The following is a 21,625-nucleotide window of genomic DNA, read 5'->3' as shown; positions in this document are numbered from 1 at the left end:
TATATTTCTTTTATTTAATGTATGGCTCTGTGAACATAAGCAACATATGGAGTGTGTGTTTTACTTTGCACTCAAAGAAACTGGTGGAGTGTAGATTGCCAATTAGCATTTTATCTAGCCTGAGGAAGAAGAAGGAAGGAAGGGAAGCGTTGGGATGACACACAACTGACTATGGTGAGGGGTCCAAATAAATCTGTGCGGTTCAAATGCAGTGCAAGCAGCAGAGGAGAATACTGGTTGATGGTGTGAGAAATGATCATCATGGCGTACGCCTGAGTCACCTTTATCGTCTTCATTATTAATTTCAACACGGACATTTAAAATGATATTCATATATCACTAACAGTATGCTTCATTAGGTACACTTGAGCACATTAATGAAAGGCAAGGGCTAGATGAAAATTTCTGCTCAATGTTTATATTGACGCAAGCTATTATTTAACAATGTTTTGTATTGCGGATGTAGTTAAACTGCACTTCATTAATCTTAGGGTTGGGTCTAATATTTTGCTTGTCTATAGTGAATGAGGTAAGCAAAATATCATTCTCCCTCCACGTCTATCGATCAAAACTGATCTTTGTAGAGGCAGATTTTAAAGAAACCCATTCGATTGTAAAGGTGTGGAACCCAAAGTGTGTCCAAGGATAAGAAAAGATAGAACACACGGGACTGCTTTAAGATCAAATCAAAGTAGCCTATTATGCAGTGTCTTTGTAATTTTGGTCAAAAACATAATTAGAGACAACCACATGTTGGTGTGCCGGGATGAAATCCTTGTTTTTGCTAGACAGGACAGATTTAGCAACATATTCCGATTTTTTTTTCTATTTACTGAATCTACAGCCCAATCTGCTGTGCACAAACCGCATAGACCAGAGTTACACCACTCTGCGGTGGCACTCGCTGTGAACTTAGCCACTAAATTTTGAGGACATAAAAAGTAGAATATTCTATTTTTGCCCTGCAGACTCCTCACATCTTGTTGCGGGATTCTTTCTTTTCTTTTACATCCCAGCCTGGAGTCGCTTGATATTAGAGGATGCTAAAACATTGTACTGTAGGTTGTTTACGCATTGATGGGTAGAAAAGAACATATGTTGGGCCAAAGGGTACAAAAACATTGCGCTCTATTTTCAGAGATGGTGAAACTGCGACTTGGCGCATGTGCCGGCCGATTCGGATTTTCGTATCACCGCAAGGCTTGCTGCAACTGCTCATGTCAATTTGTCAAAGAGGTTTTTGCCATTCTGGGTGGATCAGTGCTACAGAAGGAGTGTCTTGGAGATGGTGGAGTGACAATTTGGTGGCATAAAGTCGATCTTAATCTTACGTATGTTTGAACAGACCATGTCTTTGTGGGTGATGCAGGGTCGATAGCTGTTTTAATGTAACACATTTTATACATAAAGATGTGAACAAAGGGCATCAAACCTTCTGAATCATTGGTATAAAATTTGCTAGATTTGATTTAAAAAAATCATCCCACTAAGCAGCATAGCTTTTGGGGAGGGGGCAGTTCCAACTTTGCATATGTGCCTTTTCCTTACTGAGACACTAAAGTGAGGCAAATGCACAATTGTTGGCTGTGACGACTCCCATAGTGGCGTAGCCCTCCCTCTCACATGGAAATGATCAGCATCGGGTGTAATCCACCATTATGCAGAGATATGCTACACAGGATTTACTGCTGTCTTATCCCTGAAGTCATGTGACCAAGCGGTAAAAAATAAAATGCTGCCAAAATATACAGTACAGTGTATTCCTCTACTGTCACCATCTCACTAAATCTTTTGTTTTATATAGCTTTTGTAAACTGCACACACATCTTGCCCAAGTGCACACTCATCTAATGCTTCCATTCTTCTTTTCTTACATGGGTGGGCAGGCGTCCAGGCTGGGAGAATAAGCAAAAGCCTCGACACAAGATGTTATTTGACGCCCAGCTCATTGGAAATCTCAGCGCGCCCCATCGCGTCATCGTCTCAGGACAGCTCCTGACTTCATGAGAAACACTTTTATCCAACCCTCAACTGCCACTGCATGTGCATGTTAGAGTGGTTAAACCGGTGGGCGGTATCTCACGGGACAATACTTCTCGTGAAATATGTTGGTGGGGGTGCGGTTGTCAGGCGGAGGGCAGGCAAGGGCAGATTGGGGTTTGAGACAAGGCAAACTCATGAGGCTTTAGCGAAGCTTGGAATAATGTACACAATAGGATAATAGAACGTACTTAAATAATGTTCTTAGAGCCAAACATCTACCACATGCAAACTGTGCCAATTTTTCCATGATTGAATTGTTCCACTATCTTTTTTTGTCACATCTGACAGGAAGGAGTCCGTAAACCACACATCAAAAGCTTCTGTTTGGTAATTGGTTGTTTCTTTTAGTGGAGACTTTGTTTAATTGATACCCATGAGGCTTCACTGATGTTAACGTGTCCTGACTCGATATCAGGTCACAGGAGGATTCCGTTAATAAACCAAGGATATGTTGAGGGGGATTAATATGACAGGCCACCCATGCACATGCGCACACACAAGTAAGGTGAGGACTGTTGAAAAATGTCTTCTCGCTTTCTTAACACTGTGCACAGTCCAGTGTTCTTAAGGATGTCATCATCATCCTCGTTGTCATGATCCTCATCATCATGATCATCATCCGATCATCATCCAAACACAATTACAAACATAGGGTGAAATGGGTAGACCAACCAATGGTCCAAATTCATCTCTTTGCATAAACAAGTTCTAGAATGTCTAAAATGAACTTTGCAGCCAATTCTTGGAGGCAATCCTGGATTTGCTTGAGTGAATCAGGCCCTGCAGACAACATGTTCTTCGTGCCTCAAAATATGCTTCTCAGTGTGGTTTCAAAAATATGTCCTTGCAAGTCCACAATATTCGCATACAGAGGCAGACACTCAGATAGATCAGTCCACATACACACAGCCAAACACACTTTTCACCATCATAAAATATACTCTCCAGTGTGGTTTGAAGAGTATGTCCTCACGCTTCGCATATGTATTTCCTATGAGCACACGTACACAAACACTGACACACACTCCCTCATGCACGCAAGCACGTCCACACTAAACTCCATCCATTTTCCAGGGGGAATCATTCATACCGTGAACTGACAAAGTGAAAATTCCCTGCTGACAGCTTCATGGTGGCGGGATGTTCTTGCTTTTAGAGCCCTGAAGCTGCCTCTTCTAAAAGAAACGTGTTCTATTTTACCTGTTATCGATATTGGCTTTACACTTTTTAAATATTCTATACCCGTATATTACGTGTTATGAATCATGAATACATGGCACAGTTCATGTGCATGCATCAGACTGGGCTTTTTTTAATGACACTGAGTCAATATTGATGATTAGAAATGTGGGAGTTTATTTTCTGATGGACCGCAGTATTGCTCTTTGCAATTCAATTTTTTTTCACCAGTAACATCCATTTGGGTTCAGGAATTAATTTTCATTGAGTGTAACCAACTAGAACAACGTAGCAGTCAAAATGTAAATCATCACATTTCTGTAGCTTCATTATTCCCACACACAACCATTGCCACAAGCGTGGAAGCTTTACCTTACGCTTGACTTTTGAAGAACATGACAATGTAGTTGGAACAATTGTGTTCAAGGGCAAGTCTGAGTATTATTTCCATCTAATATACTACATTTCTATTGATTCTACAGATAATTGATGAGGAGGAAACACAGTATATGATCAACTGCCCACCTGCAGTGACAGAGGGGACACCTCGCCGACGAACGAGCATCCAGGTTTTCTGGACCGCGCCACCTAGTGGCTCTGGCTGTGTATACCTCAAGTATGTATATCAAGTCTCAGCTTATTTTTATTTAAAAAACAACAAATAAAAAATATTCATATATAATTATTATATATGAATATTCTGGTTGTTCAAACTTGTGCTGCATTCAAATTGAAACTCTGATGCATTGAGCACAGCTATGAGCACATATGAAGACCTGGTATTAATTCCGTTTCACAATTTAAGCTGAGTGAAAAGGAGAATGTCATTTTTTTTCCCACTTGTCCTCTGGAGCTATTCATTAACCTGTATTGGTTTTTACCTTTGATTGACACCAATAAATGCCTCTGTTGTGTGCCTTACGGGCCCACTCAGAAACAATGTTATTCTTGTTCAGCTGAAGACAGATCATGGCAGATATCCTTTTATTAATCCGTGACCATGGGGAAATACTGAGGCGGCGTTTGCTAAAGGATATTTCTGAGCTGGAAAAATATATTCTTTCTGATCAATGAATTGGAAAATTGTTCCTTTACCTTTTCCCTGGATTGTTTTCATCCCTGTTGTTTATTTGGTCACGAACAGTAGGGATGATAAGATGCATCGCTTATCTCAGTGGGACAGGGATTTCTCTTCCGTAATAAATTGTTCTTGCAACACATATCCATCCATCTGTCCGTCCAGTTTCCATTGCCGCTTATCCCTTTAAGATTACCGCTGAGCTGACAGAGTGCAAAAGGCAAACAACACCATGGACTTGTCACCAGACCATCACAGGGAAGTGGCTAAGAGTCCATTTAGTAGGAATGGATCCTGCATCAGATGCACCAAAATTAGCCATGTGAACTATTACGCTACAGAGAGCGACTTCGTCACATCTCATAAGTGGTCACGAAAAATCCATTTGTTTTTCTATTCTATCTAGCTTTTAATTTCATCTTTATGGGCCTTGCCATAGTTATCTTAGAAGACTGAAAGTGGAGATACTTAAAATGAAGACAAAATAGCAGAGCCTTGACATTGGGGAAGGAAAGAGGGAGAGCGTGAAAAGCTTATTGTTCAAAAGAGATACGTCTGGAAATCATGATTACAGGCTGGCAGTGGGTATTTATCACGGCTTCTTCCCTCACCCGCAGATGTCAAAATGAAGGTTGTTGTGTGCCTCTGGGCTGCATCACAACAAAAGTTTTAATAAAGTCATATTGATCGAAGAGGTGCTACACACGTAACGTCCTATCAAGTGCAATTTTCTTTTTCTTTTTGGGTATGAGAGCCATTCATAGAGAAGAGATTGTCACACTTATTGTAAAATGGCAGTGGTTGGAAAGACAGATGCAGTCAACAAATATTCACAGCACGATAGTAAGCCGTCAGTGTGTACACATTTTGTTCTCCAAGGCAACTAAAAGTATTCCTTGCAAAGACTGCTTCAACATTTTTATGTTATCCACATATGCCACCTTGCCAAAACATTCCCTGAAAATCAGTGATGAAATTCTTGCCTAATCATGCAAATACACAAAAACATTGGCAACAGCAATACAAATATTTGCAAATTTCGCAGGTTATCTCTCGTTACTGTAAGAACCGTTCAATACTTGTTTTTCTTTCGATTTCATTTCTGAGCGGAGCTGTACATCTGTCAGTCTAAATCTAAGATGTTATTATCAAAACAACATACGTATTTGAAATTAGAAGCATATCTGTCACATGTTGCCCCTCCCGAGTGGTTTACTGCAGCATAATTGGTGGGCAGTTTCTGTCTTTCAAATGGAAAGCTTGAGCGCAGTGGTTTGGTTGGGCTTAAGGTTACTTCATGATGATAGAGTCGGACGGCGATGCTTATTCTTGTCCTACGTCCTGAGAAATAAATAACTTTTTAAACTATTTAGCATGCAGCTATAGTACCATGCGCCAATGTTGTGTCTGCTGATACGATGTCTAATTTGCAACTGGGTTTTGTTGACTGCACATAAGGAAGAAGTGGATTGGTTTGAGTGGGAAACTATTGTGTTCACTGACCACAGCAAGATACCGTTGTTCAAAATGTGTACTTTTCATCAGCAGGCAAACAGTCCTGGAGTCTGCTGTACATATTCAACACATTCCAGAAGAAACATTACCAAATACTTGCCAGCAAGTCAGAACAAGTTGTTTCACTAGTATCTCTCGGCACCACTGTTAAGACGACTAACCGAAAAGACAATCTGTTCACTGTCAGTGACAAAGCCGAGGCTTCTATTTTATGTGTCTATGTATTTGAACTGTAAATAATTGCCTTCCACGCATTTCACCAGGATCCGCCTCATCATAAAACTGAATGTGACCTGTAAATGCCGAAAGTGAAACTACTTTGCCACAGCTGAAGCTGCAGGTTTTATTCATTCTAGTTCTTAAAGCCATAATAAGTCATATGCGAGTACAGCAGTGACTTGTGATGTTTCCGCCATCAATTTTCTCTCCATTTGTAGGTGGGAGGCAATTTATTCCTCATCTCCGTCTGGTGTGAGATATGCGGGGTCGTGTGTTGCACTCTGATAGGCGGTATTAGTGAGACAGTGAACATCCTACCACATGGAAGTGTCAAACTCTACCTCTTTCAAATATCGATAGGACAACGATCACCGTTATCACATGCTTTTTGTGCACGTTTCACACTGTATCATCTAAAAGTTTTTTTCAAGCTACAGGAGGGGCAAAAAGAAATAAATTAATTGAGTTAATCTCTGGTTGAAGCTGTGGTAGGGCAAAATGAGAATTACATTTTTCTTCACATCTGAGCTCTAAAAGGAAATCGTTTTTGAAAGAAAACAATAATCTCTCTCGCTCGCTCTCGCGCGCGTGCACACACACGCGCACACACACGCGCGCACACACGCGCACAGACGCGCGCACACACACACACACGCGCTCTTTCAAATCAATGCACTTTAGGGGTGATTGGAATCGGTTGCAGCGTGGACCTTGCGAAGTGAGATAGAATTTAAATTGGATGTTAAGTAAGCATTACTGCACTTGATTGTCTGGCCAGCCCAGTAAAGTAGGCGATGGGGCAGCAGTGTGTGCAACTCTCAATGTGATACAGTATATGAAATTGGGCTGAGATTGAATTAAAGTGTGAACAATTAGAGCAGTGCCAGTGGCATCACTTTCCTTAAATCTTCATATTTGCATTAAGTCTTTTTTTGCACAGAAATAACTTGATTCCACATATGAATCATCAATAATATTAAGTAAACTTGAATGAGATTAAAAGAAGGCCATCAGTACACAAGACTGAAGTTTTCATTAATTTTGTATTGCGTGCTACTTGAAAGACAGCAATTTTAGTTTGCATTTTTTGCTTTCTAACTGCATTGTCATTGGCTACATTTTCACTCAGTGATTATGCATCACTGACTGTTGATATTGTCGGTTGTTATAGCAGTAACAAATTAGCTGTGATGTCGCTCCATGTGTCTTTCCAGTTGCAAAAATTACCATCCTTTTACAGCAAAAAAGGTCTGGCAAGTAAATGTAATAATTTGTTTGGTTTTGAAAAACTACAACACTATCGAGTGGGAAACAAAATGATTTGACTGGTAGTCATGTTATGAAAGTAGCCTATAATTAGGAATAGAAGGGCTCGTCTTTTGTTATGAAAACAAAAAGTAATTATTACTGTTTAATTTGAAAACACATGAAAGTTTAATAAAAATACAGTGTATTAAAATATCTCATTTATAATGTGTTTTGCAATTTGTTTTGGCATTTTTGTATTGGTAAATGCCAGTAATGTTATGCCGTACTTATGAATGTCAATCTCATGCTTCCACAGCTGGTCAAAAATAATAGAGATGTTTTACACTTCAGAGAGTAACACAATTAATGACTTTTCAAAAGCCATTATTAGTGGTATAATTACTAAGCAGAAACACAGTATTATGTATTACATACTTAAAAAAATAAAAATGCATAATTTCAGTGAGCAAGTCTGTAAGGGAAGGACGTTATGGCTCCTCGCCTATTGAGACCAAATCCAATATCGTCTTGACTTAACGGAGAAATATATAACTCATGGCAGCACTTCAAAGCCAATATTAGCAAGGTCCACTGATATTGCTTTGCTCATCTTGATGTAGAAAACTAGAATCCAACAAAAATCATGTAGGAGGTTTTTACGTCCCAAATGAATAGCTTAACATTTCATCAACATTATCTATAAGGGATTGACTCATACAACAAACTTAGAGATCAAGAGAGGATTGCAATATCTGTCAATATACAATTCTTTTTATGCATCTAATTTCATGCATTCTATATGCATTCCACTGTGTGCAGCTAAACTTAGTTTGATACTCTGCTTTAATTGGTATGCGACCAGTCCAGCTGGACCATCCAGCCCTTCCATTCACATTCACACACCACATTGTTTGGGGTTCATCCCCATGGAAACGTCTTTGCAGCCATCACTGCCTGAAGGGCTTGTGTTAGAATGTTAGATGGCAGGGGCCTTGTATTCTGCCCTCATCTGTTTGGTCCCTGAAAAGGTTTGTTTGGGACCGATTTACATGTCAACATCCTACCAGTTAAGGGAACAAGGCTCTTTGACAGCTCAATTTGCACAAGGTCTCAGCTTCCATCTCAGAGAGCACCATGCACATACTTTGATGTGCTTGTGTGTCAATGCAAATATGAACAAACATTTTGTCACGGTGGGCTCTTAAAAAGCAAAGCTCAAAGTTCATCATTTAATTTTACACACCAGGTGTATAGATGGAATCACTTCTAATAATCTTCTCACTACTCTCATCTCCTGTTATGCTTGTGCAGGGCAAGCATTGTGCAGAAGAAGATCATCTATTTCCAGGATGAAGGCTCACTTACTAAGAAGATGTGTGAGAAAGGTAAGATTCCCTGCCAGTTCCTGGATACTCAGGATCCCTTTAGGGAATTCACTTCGCCTCCACATTTCACACTGCTTCACTCTTGGTTTTGATGATGTTCCACCCAGCTGTTGGGGTTTGGAGTGAACGACGGTAATTGGGATTAACCCCCTGGAGATATGTGACATTGGATGCCACACTGACAAAAACAACCATGCTCCTTTTCTCATGTCCAACTTTCCCCTTCCTCTGGCTTCCCACCTTCAGTACTTAAATTTCCAATCTCCTGAATAATGGTCTCACTGAGTGCCTGTCAATTTCACTTCCTTGACGTTTTCCCCAATCCCTCATTTAAATGCAGAATCTCTGTATGGAGATGGTACAGATAAACCCCTGCTTGACTGCTGTGCCTGTGGAACGGCCAAGTACAGAGTCACCTTCTATGGGAACTGGTCAGAGAAGATTCATCCCAAAGACTACCCACGTAAGCGAACACTAATCTGCTCTTTATCATGTCGCCTTTGTTTTGTCATACATTTCATCTTAATCGTGAGTCCGCTTGGAAACTGCAGGCTTGCCAGTTTGTGAAATGTGTGTGTGTTCATAACCTTGTGGCTCTCAATCAGGATGTGAATGTATTCAGGGATTACCGTCTCTCTCTCTCTCTCTCTCTCTCTCTCTCTCTCTCTCTCTCTCTCGTTAAAATTCCTACCAAGTAGATCAATATACTGTTGAGAGTAGTGTAAGATAAACCCTCAGATCGAAGGTAACCTTAATTCACCATCTGAAACACATTCTCACATACAATTAGTCGTTTTATTAGGTACACTTATTTTAAAGGTCTTGATGGGCAAATTGTAAACAGGCAGAAAATTGACATGAGCCCGATGTATTGGCACAACAGAAAGTTACTGCTTCATTTGCCTGAAGCGGTGCAGCCACTTCAAAAAGACAGATTATTTTTATTTTTTTTCCCCACTCTGCTCTAGTTTTTCATTCAGGCATTTTAATTTCTCTCATTTCCCTTCTGTGTGTTTTCTTCTCACACTACCATGGTACGTGCTTTTATGTGCGGGGAGGGTGTTTACTTATGATAATTAGAACGAGCTGGCATGTATTTGCAATTTAACATTCGATTAACAAATACATGTGAACTGATGTCGACCTTTCTGAAAATGGTATTAAATATATTTCATGAAACAAATTCATGGAAAAAAAACATCAATATGTTTTTTTCATGAATTAAAATAGTGTTTTGATCCAGAATCGTTGTTTTTACCAATCCTGAGTAAAAATCCATGTTTTAATTGTAATACATCACCACGCCTTTTTGTAAGACACCAATGCCTATAAAGAATGGCTGGCCAAATGTTGATGCTAATGATTAGGACTCCGTGATGTCATGACCAAACGCTGCACAGAAAAATGAACATGCAACGCATATTTTTGCATAATAGATTGTGTAAGAATGTGGGGGAAAAAAAACGCATGTTGATGAAATACTGCATGCCAACTAAGTTAATAAATCCACGCTTGATCATTACTTACACTGCCAAAAGTAGACCAGCCCCGGGTGAAAGAAGATACAACTGATTTATATGTTGATGTCGCGTAAGCGGTTCATTGGAATGACAGAGCTATTTAAAAATACGGAAAAGGCGACTACTATCACTTTGCTTTGCAGATGGGTAACCAAAGAAATCTCATTTCTTGAGCTGTGCTCCAACACACATGGAGAATAGCTAAGGGCTTACCTTGTGTGTGGGTGCCTTCTTAACAGGTCGTGCCAATCACTGGTCATCCATTATTGGCGCGTCCCACTCGAAGAACTATGTGCTGTGGGAATATGGAGGCTTGGCCAGTGATGGGGTCAGACAGGTAGCTGAGCTTGGATCGCCTGTCAAAATGGAAGAGGAGATCAGACAAAAGGTAAGACAAAAATATTGAGACACCTGCTAACCCTTGCACTCTGCCAAAAATAATTGATACAAATGCTGGATTTTTCTTTCCTCACACCAAATTAATACAAGTAACTTTTCACTGCATAATTTCTTGAAAGGAATTTTAATTTTAGGAGAACTTGTCGAAGGCCGAAATTGTTGATTAGTAATTTGTCTCCCAGTATTCATATGTACTTTATGTACGAGCCTTTCACGACGTAGGTGCAGTAGCAGCTATTGATTTTCTTTGTCCTGAACCTGCTGTATTCAATTAGTGTGACACTGTTGTCCAGACTAGTTAGATCATTCAAGTAGCTCTGCTATTCTTAACCAACTCCAGTGGGTCCCGGAGGGAATCCATTTGATGAAATGTCTTTTGAATATTACAAAAGTGTTGATTCAACATAAGTGGTCACAAATTGGACAGCCAATGCTAAAATTCATGACTAGACATCTTCGTATCGGACGTAACAAGGACTGGCGGTTTTTACCCCTCAAAGAGGCTCAAGGACCACTTTCTTAGTTGAGGTCCACATGCATTTAGCAATCTTCGAGTATTGTATTCTCTGCCTTCTTGTGTTTTTATTATATCCACAAATAGCATGTTATGTTCCTTCTCCTTTCCCTGCTCTCCACGGCTGTGTCTCCCACCCAGTCCTAAAATAACGGATGCTGGCAAAGCAGATGGTCTCACAGAGTGCTTATTGTTGGCTAATATTGAAGACCTGAAGTCACAGCAGATAATGAGAGCACAGTGTGAGCAACGGGGTCTCTGCCCTTGCTGACTTCTGGCTGCTCTTACTTTTCTTTCAAATCATCTAAAGCGAGTGATTAGGCGCTAGATATAAATGCGCTCACTGGGTGGTTTGGATTTAACATATTTTGCCCAGTTTGATCGTCAAAAATAAACCGAATTGATAGAAAAGAAATGTGACCTTTTTGGCTGTGTGGTTTGGTCGCTGGGGTAGTCAGGAGAAAATGTCTCTGTTGTATGAATGCAGGTTGATTATCCGTGAAAATCCTGATTGGTTCGATACTTGAGAATTGAATGTTATTATTCAGAACTTTGGAGCCACTGCATAATAAACCGCTTTCAATACTGTTTTATTTCAGTAATTGACGTACTCGTGTCAATAATTTTATATTTTAATTAAGTTGGTTCTGATTAAAAATATTCAAATATTCACTAGTTAATCAATAGTTCTTATTTCATTATTAATTATTTTTGAGGACTAATTTTCACTTTTACGTGACTCATATTATTCTGCACCAAGTCCACTCTCACTGCAATTATTAGACACTGAAAAAAAAGGTGGACTGAATTTACTCATTTTTAAAATTTTGTTCAGTGGTTGGACTAAATAAAATCACTAAAACTGTTGTAGAATGTCTGGCGACTGTTTTGCAAACACTTGCCATCTTGAACGAACCCTGACCTGAACGCAACATCGGCTACCTTCGAAAACACTGGCAATTCTTTTGCCACTCAGTAGTATAGCACCTTCAAGGATTAATAGCATTCGAGACTGACGTTTCTCTGTCTTCGACAATAAAATACAAATGAGATACATGAATGGTATCCTGTTTTTAGATTTCACTTTACAAAAGACATTTTCCTAAGTGCAACAATTCTATTTCCAGCGTATGAGCTTGGTCCAATCATTTAAACGGTATACTACTATAATGTGATGGCCTGGTAATACATAGTATAAAATTGCATGCTAGCACCCTCTTAAAGGTAGCCTACCCATCACATTCTCTGCAATCCAAGTGAGCAATCATGCCTCTGTGCTGCGATTTCCACTGAACATAGCAGGCAGACCATTGCAGCTTCAATTTGATTCATGGCAGGTTTCCACCAGAGAGGCTACCTACATTTGAATTCATTTAATACATCTCATAGTCAGTAATGTATGTCAAATGGATACCTCACGGTAGAATGCATGTAGTCACTTTACTAGTTGATTTACATATGGGGGAGGGGTTGTGATGTTTTTAATTGTTCCCAGCTTACAAAACTCCATAAACGCATGCGTTATTGTTCAAATAGTCTAATCAGAAGACTTGGCAGCGGTGAGATTGCCTGGGTCCGTCGTTATCATACTCCCTTTCATGTCTGAGACGATTTGTAAATGCAAGCAGTCATTACAGGAGCTCGCTGGGTCTGTAATGAGAAGTCTAATGAGACTCTCTCCAAAGACCAGACACCCGGGCCAAGACCTCATGTGGACTATGAAATCTCCCATTTCCTCTCGCAGCATGGGAATTTTTTTCTTGTGTAATTGCAAAATACAGATTGATTCCTCAATTTAGTACCAGTACCAAAAGGAGACTGGGAGCCAAAACACAAACTACAGAACAACAACAGAAATTGCAGATCTGTGTCACTGAATACTTCTATTAGGGACTTTGTGTTTGTTTTTCAAAATCATTTGGTGACTTTCTGTGGGGAGTAAGGACTACTGAAACCATGTAGTGCCATGGGAGTATATTGTTACGGCTCAATGAAAACAATGTACACATGTTGGACTCAAGTCAAACACAATAAGCCTCTTGACGACCTGATTTGTTTGAACTAATAATGGAAACAAATAATTCCGGAGTAAAACATTAATATTTTTTCAAAGAATACATGCAATGTTTTAAGTACAACACCATTTTAAGTTAAATTTCATCATAGTATTCAAATGTGAATGAAAACAACTCATTTGAAACTGTAACAGTTTTGTTAACTTGGGGGGGGGGGGCATGGATATATCGTCTGATTGTCTAAAATGGAGTCTAGGCATGGCCTAATATGTGTCCTGCATGTTGCTATAAATTCAGTCCAGTGAGTACGTTTGTCCCCCTTACTGGACTCGTCATGTGGTGCTGGTATTTTGGGAGAGCAGCTCTGAGGTTTCAGCGGTTGAAATCTCCTGCTGCAGTAAACATGACGTTTATCAATGACGCCATGCAGTCGAGCTAGCGCTATATTTTGTATATAAATAGCTGACATGAACACAGTACTGAACTCTCTTGGTAAATAAATTGGTCAGCACTTTAGCATCAGCAAGAAATGTCAGTCCAGTAGTATTTTTCCATCACTGCACAGTCTGTGTGGTAGATGGAGTGCATTAAAAGGTGGATGGCCAAGTCTGACGTTTTGGTATTTATCTAGGTTTCCGTAAAAATCAGAGCACAGCATTCCTTGATTTCATGTTAGGTGCTAATCCTGGCTCTAGGCTAGGCAGCGGAGATTGCATAGCTCTAGGCTTCAGCCGAGCATGTAGGCCACCTCTCTTGATGGCATCTTCATCGTCGCCTTGAGTATCAGCTGGTCCCAAAAAAAATACTTGTGCTTGGTGCTTGTGCTTACAATGATGTAATTAATTATTATTATTATTAAAACATCCTTCCATAAACGTTGTTGGGCAGACCAGTTTTTGGTCGGAAAAAAAAAATTGTCCTGCTCGTTGCCACTTCAAAAGAATCCCAGATTATGTTTGAAGCTGAAGCTTGCTAGACTTTCAACCCTCTGAGCCTTACTCGCACCAAGCAAAGATGTAAAGAATTATTTCGCAGTTCATCAACCAGAAATAACATAAAAAAGCGTCCTTTGGGCCCTTAACTGTCAGTGAGATAATGTTTATGTTTTGTTTGTGCTGGTGCACTGATGGTATAGTTTCACAAGAGCACTAAAATGTGTATCCCTTGCAGCTTATATCGGTCCTATGTGCACAAACAATGGTGATATTATACAGATACTTTTCTTTTCTCACTTTTAAGTAGACTAAACTAAGGGAAGTGTGAGTAACTTGACTTGCAATGTTGTGAAGTCCTGTTATATCCCTGTGCGTTAATAATAAAATAGTAGCCAGGTACATACATAAAATATATCAATTTCTATGCATAAAATATTATATACATTTGAGTTGCGTTTGTACTCAAAGTGCAATCTTGTATTGTCAATGACAAGAGGTGGCTCTCTGAAGTTCCACAATGGTTCAAAAAAGGAATGGAATCATTTTATTTCAGATGGGAATCTCCTGTGCTAACTTGCTTCATGAGCCCTGCAGATATTCCTGTTTGGTATAACAAAGTACTCCAAAAGCCTACGTGCATGCTTTGGATCCCAAGACGGTCATTATAATCACTCAAATCGAGCAGTGTAGCCAGAGGCGAGTACAATTTGATGAGTGAGCCAACATGTGCATTGTTGGCACAGTTAACATTCACACGTGAATGTTTTTTTCATTTTTATATAGAGCACAATAAATGATTCCCTTATTCCATCACAGGCACCCAGCGGTAGCGATATTAAAGTGAGTCCAAGGTCCAGAAAATTTACAAGCACATACAACTATGTCATGAACATTGTTTCTGTCGACTTTTGCATTGTTTTGATTGAATTTAATTTAGTTTCATATTACTTACTGTCCAGTGTACCATACTCATGTATTGTGTGCGCGGGTTTGGGTTTTGCCTCTACCTGTTCTTGTCAGCCCTGTTCCTTGTGTCAACCAATCAAAAACCCAGTTATTGTCAAACTACACACATTGTGCATTTAACTAACCTTACTTGTATTGAAATGTTAATAGCATTTTATATATACATTTATGAACTCCACTCAATATAAAAACAAACCTGCAGAGGAAGACAGTGGCAGGATCTACTTTATTGCCAGAATGTTGGCAACATTTTAAGAGACATAGGCATATGCTGTAAATGAATTCAATGAGATGAAAGAAATGGTTACCGCATGTCATTTCCAACCCATCTGCTCGGAACTCTGCTCACTGCTTAGCATACATTTGGTGTGTTCAGCACTAATTGCAGTGTAATAAAACGGTCGGTTTGAAAGCTGTTGCAGCAGCAACCCGAGAACAAGCAGATAGAGATCTCAGATTAGACACACTGATTCTGCAGGACGGGCTACTTAAATATGGAGGGGATGTGTTCTGAATATTTGTCAGATCTTTATAAGATCAAGGCCAACTAAACACAATAAACCTTCATTATAAATCTCTGTGATCTTTTATTCATGAGCTAGACCTGATAAATCTGTTTCCGGTAATGACCGGGCTTGTTATCTTGTCCTTATATGTAAATGAGACCATGGTCATGTCTCCTTCCACCTGATGACACCACTTCATTGAGTTTTTTTGTAATTTGGATGGAGCTGGAAATCATAATTGAAAGTACGTGCTGGATTTTTATGCTGTCAATTTTGAGCTGACTGACCACAAAATTACATACACCTTCACCACATGATCCAGTCCATCCATGGTATATCAAATAAGTCTTTAAATCTATATAAATAAGTCTGAAATTTTGTTTTATATGTGTAAGACTACATGTTGAGAATGGTAAAATGTTACTGATAACATTGACATTACACGTTTAGTTGACAAAGGTTGACCATTTAAAGCTGGACCAAATTAATTCACCTAGCATTACTTACTATGGGAAATAAGATTTAGAACCTTTAAGTAAATGCTCATTGGATGTTACAGTGTAGAGGTATTTTAGGTAATTAGGTCATTTCTCACATTGCAATTTAAAAAAAATTCCATCAAATTACTGAAAGAATTGGCACATATGATAAAAATGTACGCTATTGCGAATGCTCATTTTTCATTCAAAACATCCTGTAGACGTGCATATCATTAAGTGTAGCAGAGAGAATATCTGTGGTTGCGCATATGTTTATGCAAAGTAATGTATTCCTGTTTATGTTACGCATATTCTGTCTTCAAGGTAACACAGAGTTTATGTCTCAAGTGAGCTTAAGACTAATTAAACTATTATGTATTCTGGTGTATAGTGCTGGAGATTGCTTTTCGCAAAAGGCATCCTGTATGTGATATATACATAGAATAACTTAGTAAGGTTCAGTCTGAATTGGCAGGAATTGCTTTTTGCTGCCCCATAAATAGTCACTGACCATCGATCTCCTCGTGGAACAAGGATTGTGGAAGATAGAAAGGAAGTTATAAAATTGGAGGAAAGGCACAGAGAGTGGCAGACAGTTTAAACTGGGTCATTAAAGGCCGTTTGCTCAAGTCTTCTGTAATAATACCTCACTGCCCTGGGCCTGCCAGTTCGTGTGTGTGTGTGTGTGTGTGTGTGTGTGCGTGTGTGTGTGTGTGTGCGTTCAAGGCCTCAGGTTGTCAACTTCCATGCATGTATGCCAGGCAGGACTACAGACATCCAGACTGCACTTCAAGGCTCAGCGATCACCATTGAGGTTGACCACGCTCAGAAAATCAATCCCCAACTCTCCAGAAACGTAGAGGCCGCTTACAAACCGGCCTACTTCAAACCCCGCCGATTCCCTTTGCTCTCAGGAAACGTTCTACCGTCCTCACGAGCAAAATCGCTGGGATGAGAGCTTTGCTCGATTCAACTGCAGCCAGTTCTGTGGAGCAACATGAGGGAAAGTCAGTGGAGATTTAATTAACACCTGAAGGCTGTGCAAACCTTTGCGCGAGGCACTGATAACAGCCAGCTTGCATCGCCTTAAAATTTTGCACCAATTGGCTGTCTATTAATAGGAGACTGTGCTGCGACAGACGGATCTGCGATGCTTGAACAGACCTTTGATCACAACATCAGAGGAGCTTCATCTTATCCAGAGAAAAGACATCTTTAGCCCGAGCTGGACCTTAGCTTATAGGCAGAAACATCCAATAATTCCATATAATTGTGTTATCTGTAGGGATATTTGACCAGTTTGGATAAGTGCTCTGCTATCTAGGGGCCGTGCCAAGTGCTTTTAGTTGTCCTGCCAAATGCACACAAATCAGCGGGGTTGTTTACTACTTGCCTTTGGGGACAACTGAGCATCTTTTTATATATTCAACCACAAGACAGACAGGATGTCAAGTCTTTTTTTTTAAATAGTAATCCATTAGTTCGGGGCTTATTTGCTTAGCACAGTGCTCCAAGGTAATAAGCTCTCCGAATAATATTAATCGTCAGAACGAATTTTTGCATGGTAATTAGCACTAATGATCATTTTAGCATGGTGATTATTGGTGGATGTGCTGTGGTAGTCCACAGCAGAAATGAAAAAACAAAAGGGCCAACTGCTTCTGTTTGACATGTATGTTCTCCGACTGCTACTACACAGTGCTCATTTCACACTGAAAGTCGCAATGTATGGAAAACATAGGAATTCACATGTTTGTGACTGAACATTTATGCATCAAGTCATTGTTCCTAATTAAAATGGAAGGAAATGTCGTTAATCCGTTCCAGGAAAAGAAAACAATAAACTTTGGCATTTTTGTTTTTTTAAGGAGGGGTGTGCATCTCTAAAATAAAGTATGATTCTATAAGTATACTGACAAATGAAGTAAAAGATCTGCTTTTAGTTTTGAATCCAAACCCGATTCAAACTGTTTTTTGTTACGTCATTAGAAAAATAGCACTACAGCGTAGAACTTTTAAAAAATAGAGTAATAGTTTAATTAAATAAAATGTAAACATATTGACAGTTATGAGTCATGATTTGGTGCCAACCCAACATAGTTTCTGTAATATTTGTACTTTATCTTAGAAGACGAAGAGTATGTGCCTTTAAATCTGTCTAACACTGCGGTTACACCATTTGTGTTCAAGTAACTAATACTTAAAGACTTGCAAAACCCTGACTATTGAGTTAAGGTTCTGTCTGTCACAGCTCCAGTCCGCTCTGGCCCTGCTGGCCAGTTGACGCGCCCACTGTGCTAATTGGCGCTGAACGGCGCTGATCGCCACCACCTGTCTCGTGTTACCCACTGGTTAGGGCATGTATATAGACGGCGTGCACTCATCAGTACTGTTTGTCTACCTTGACACACACACGCCTGCCACCCCTCTGATACGCTGTGTAACGGTGCGCCTGGCTGATTCGTTCGCTTGCTTTGCCCCTGTCTGCCAACACGACGGCCCTCCTTGTCTCCTTTTCCCATTTGGTTGTGCTGCCTTGTTCGTGACAGGTTCTGACCTTGCAGAGGCTACAGATCAAAATCCATTTCCAATCAAGCAGGAGGAGAGTATCTGATGAATTGTACTTTCTCAGTCTTGCATAATGATCCAGTGATTCTGTTACCTCATACCTCAATTTTTTTGAATTTGGAGAATTTTGTATAATTGAAACACAAACCTGAGTGTCTGTTTAAGAGTGTGCTTTTTTAAAGCGATCAAATATATCTGAGGAATCCTGCAAGTCCTGATTAATTCAAAGTTAAACTGCTCAAGAGAAGCAACATATTCGATCCACCCACCCACTCTCACAAAAGGTGCCATTACCGCTTGCAGTAGATTTATTTTGTCGAAAGGGTGGCCCGTTAAGTAGAAATAAGACAAACCATGAACACGGGTTGAACAATAAAATTCCATTCACCATTCAAAGATAAATCACAGCTCTTATTTACGCCTCAGACAAAGCGGCACAAAGAGGAAACAAACATTGCTGCATTCTTAGGCGGTAGCCTTGGTTTTGAAATAGAAAATTCCCTTGTGCTCATTGTTAGTTGATAAGAGGTGCACACATTATTCGTTAAAATTTTACACACCGAAAAACAAGCAACATATGAAAAGGGTCAGCATCTCTCATGAGTTCACAATGCTTCATGTTTCGGGATCTTTAAAACTTATAATACTTAAAGTTATGCACAAGTTCAAACTTAAAAAAACAGCCTAAGGAGTTGCTGTTGTGGATGTTAACTTTTTATAGCTGATGTCGTGTTATCTTCTTCCTCAGTTGAGTCTGATAAGTGCATTTGCCAGCCCAACAGAACGTCGTATTTGAATGTTTGAAGAAGAAGAAAAAAAAAAATAGCAGGAACACTGCAATTTTCTTTATTGATTTAGAAAGAGTTGCTTTAAAAAGACCATGGGCAATTATGCCATTCGTCTAATGATATTGGAAATTACACTTAAGAGTGGCTTTAACACAAGCCTTGTTGATTTCCTGCTAAATTCTCAGTGGGAAATGTTTTGATTTTCATTTCTGATCGACAAACGGCTTCTTTGTCACCCAAATGTAAATTTAGGCTATTACGTGTTAGTGTAATAAGCAGACATTATTAAACAATATTAACACCACAAATCTGTTTTTGTGATGATGCCAGTTTGAATGTCGTCGATTGCCTAAGAGAATTACAATTGTTAAATCAAGCATTCCAAATTAAAGTTCACTGCACTTGTCAGGACTACTAGATGGAAATTAGTCATGCAATCTGATTTTTTGTGTGTCTCCTCTAACAGATGTGAGCAGTTTTTAGCCCTGCACATGATTCCAATCAAGCTGAAAAAGAATAAATGCTTTGCATATGCATAACGCCCCTTTTTTTTTTTTTTTTTTTTTTTTTTAAAATGTACAGCGCAAAACTCACTGGCTAAGCCAGCTTTTTCGTAATAACAATGAAAAGGACAACAGTGATACATTCAGTATATCAAAAAAAAAAAAATATATATATATAGCAAGCAGCACCGTTGAAACAGTGTACCAGGAAGACATATCTGTGTCCTGGTGGGTATTTTTCCTTCAGACACCCATTACTTTCAATAAGAATGCTTTATGATTGTAGCATCAAATGCTGCTTTTGTATGACCACATAATATCCAGCAGGCCACATCTGAGCTCTTTTGTTCCACATAAAGTGCTGCCCTAAATCTAGCTAAAAGGGTGTTGGTACATTCTTTTGTGCAGGTCTACCCAATGGACACACACTTTCAGTAGTAGTGGAATGAACTAATTTCCATTTTCTTTTTGTCACGACAGTTTGATTAAAACCCATGCCTGGCTTGACCACACATTGGTAAACAAAGGCAATATTTCCTAGCAGTTGCAACATTTAGTCAATAAAACTAATCATGCTCTCATTCGGACTCTGCTTACCACTTGTCTTGTTAGTGATTTGTGTCTTGTGCAAATATAGCTTGGTTTTTTTTATCACTATGGCTTGGCCATCCTGCGTTGATAATGACAATTGATTCAATCCAAACCTTAATATCACATGATATACATCCATCCACATTTTGTGATTGGTTGAATTCCAAATTAAAAGACTATATTGGTTCCACTGTGTCACTCATAAATGATGTTATACTCTATTCACATAGTCGCTTTAAAATTTAGTGGACCAAGAAAAGATGCAAAAGTTCAAAACTTCACAACATCCTTCAAACGTTTGAGATGCGTCTGTTTGCCCTCTAACTTTTTCTGATCCACTGAGACTCCTGAGACTGCATAAAGTGCTTTGCATCAGTGACACACGCGCACACATGCAAGCTCTGAACGACTTGCAGTCTGGAACACGTCGCGAAGGCCATTAATGCACAAGCATGCATGTAATCTGCCTTTGTGTCAATAAAGGATTCAGGTGCAGTGAACACAAATCACACCCATGGAAATTTACACAAGCACTGCTTTAACGAAAAAAAAAATAGATATAACACTGCTCTCAAAGACTGTTGACGTGTCGAACCCCCGCCCAATTGAACAATCAAATAGCACACAACTTTCCCTCCATGATTGAGTGTGAAAATATTTCTGCTTCAAACCTTGTGAGGTTGTCTCGCTTCTGAACTTAAATACTAATAATGCTATGCTTTTCTGCAAATTGTGACACCCAGGGAAGATGCATTTGTTAGCTAGCTACCTGCGTATTGTCGCGAGACAAGTAATCATAGTTACATAACAATTGCGTTGGATGACCAAAAGAAAATCAGGAAAAAGGAAATAGTGAAAGAAATGTTTTCTGCTGTATCACCACATTTGAGTATTAACTTCCCCTCAGTCTTTGCACATTCAGTGATTATCGTCAAACATAAAACAAAAATCACATTTATATTACAGTTTTTTAATTTATTTTCCCTAGTCCATTATGCATGAAAGAACACCTGCACACTGTCGTTTTTATCTTAGATTTACCTTCACATTTTTGCCAGTGTTTCACTAAACCCCTTTTTATAAATGTATGCCTTCCGAGTGACGAGTATCCAGATAATGATCCTGGCTGAATCACACACATAAAACCACTCTGTTAAGGTCTCAGCTGGACTCC

At 39.4% G+C, this 21,625-nt stretch overlaps 1 protein-coding gene and 1 long non-coding RNA gene across 6 annotated transcripts in view; one reads left to right on the top strand and one right to left on the bottom strand.

Moving 5' to 3' along the window:
- The window catches only part of LOC125967634 (uncharacterized), a 148,303-nt gene that overhangs the window by 29,951 nt on the left and 96,727 nt on the right, over window positions 1-21,625 (bottom strand). For both annotated transcript variants that reach the window (XR_007480801.1, XR_007480802.1), the window contains exon 3: window positions 10,401-10,543. This is a non-coding gene — a long non-coding RNA (uncharacterized lncRNA). The remainder of the gene's footprint in view (window positions 1-10,400; window positions 10,544-21,625) is intronic.
- Window positions 1-21,625, top strand: part of spon1a (spondin 1a) — a 36,588-nt gene that overhangs the window by 1,613 nt on the left and 13,350 nt on the right. For 2 of the 4 annotated variants that reach the window (XM_049718857.2, XM_049718858.2), the window contains exons 3-6: window positions 3,705-3,838; window positions 8,594-8,667; window positions 9,008-9,130; window positions 10,427-10,575. In XM_049718857.2, the coding sequence (XP_049574814.1) occupies window positions 3,705-3,838; window positions 8,594-8,667; window positions 9,008-9,130; window positions 10,427-10,575 (480 nt within the window). Of the gene's footprint in view, window positions 1-1,886; window positions 2,371-2,458; window positions 2,549-3,704; window positions 3,839-8,593; window positions 8,668-9,007; window positions 9,131-10,426; window positions 10,576-21,625 lie in introns of all 4 variants that reach the window. The other 2 variants (XM_049718859.1, XM_049718860.1) reach the window with 2 other exon arrangements.

Source organism: Syngnathus scovelli, chromosome 4 (genome assembly GCF_024217435.2).
Source record: "Syngnathus scovelli strain Florida chromosome 4, RoL_Ssco_1.2, whole genome shotgun sequence".
In the NCBI taxonomy this organism is placed as follows: domain Eukaryota; kingdom Metazoa; phylum Chordata; class Actinopteri; order Syngnathiformes; family Syngnathidae; genus Syngnathus; species Syngnathus scovelli.
The sequence above is the reverse complement of the archived record's forward strand: the minus strand, read 5'-3'. Positions and strand labels throughout refer to the sequence as shown.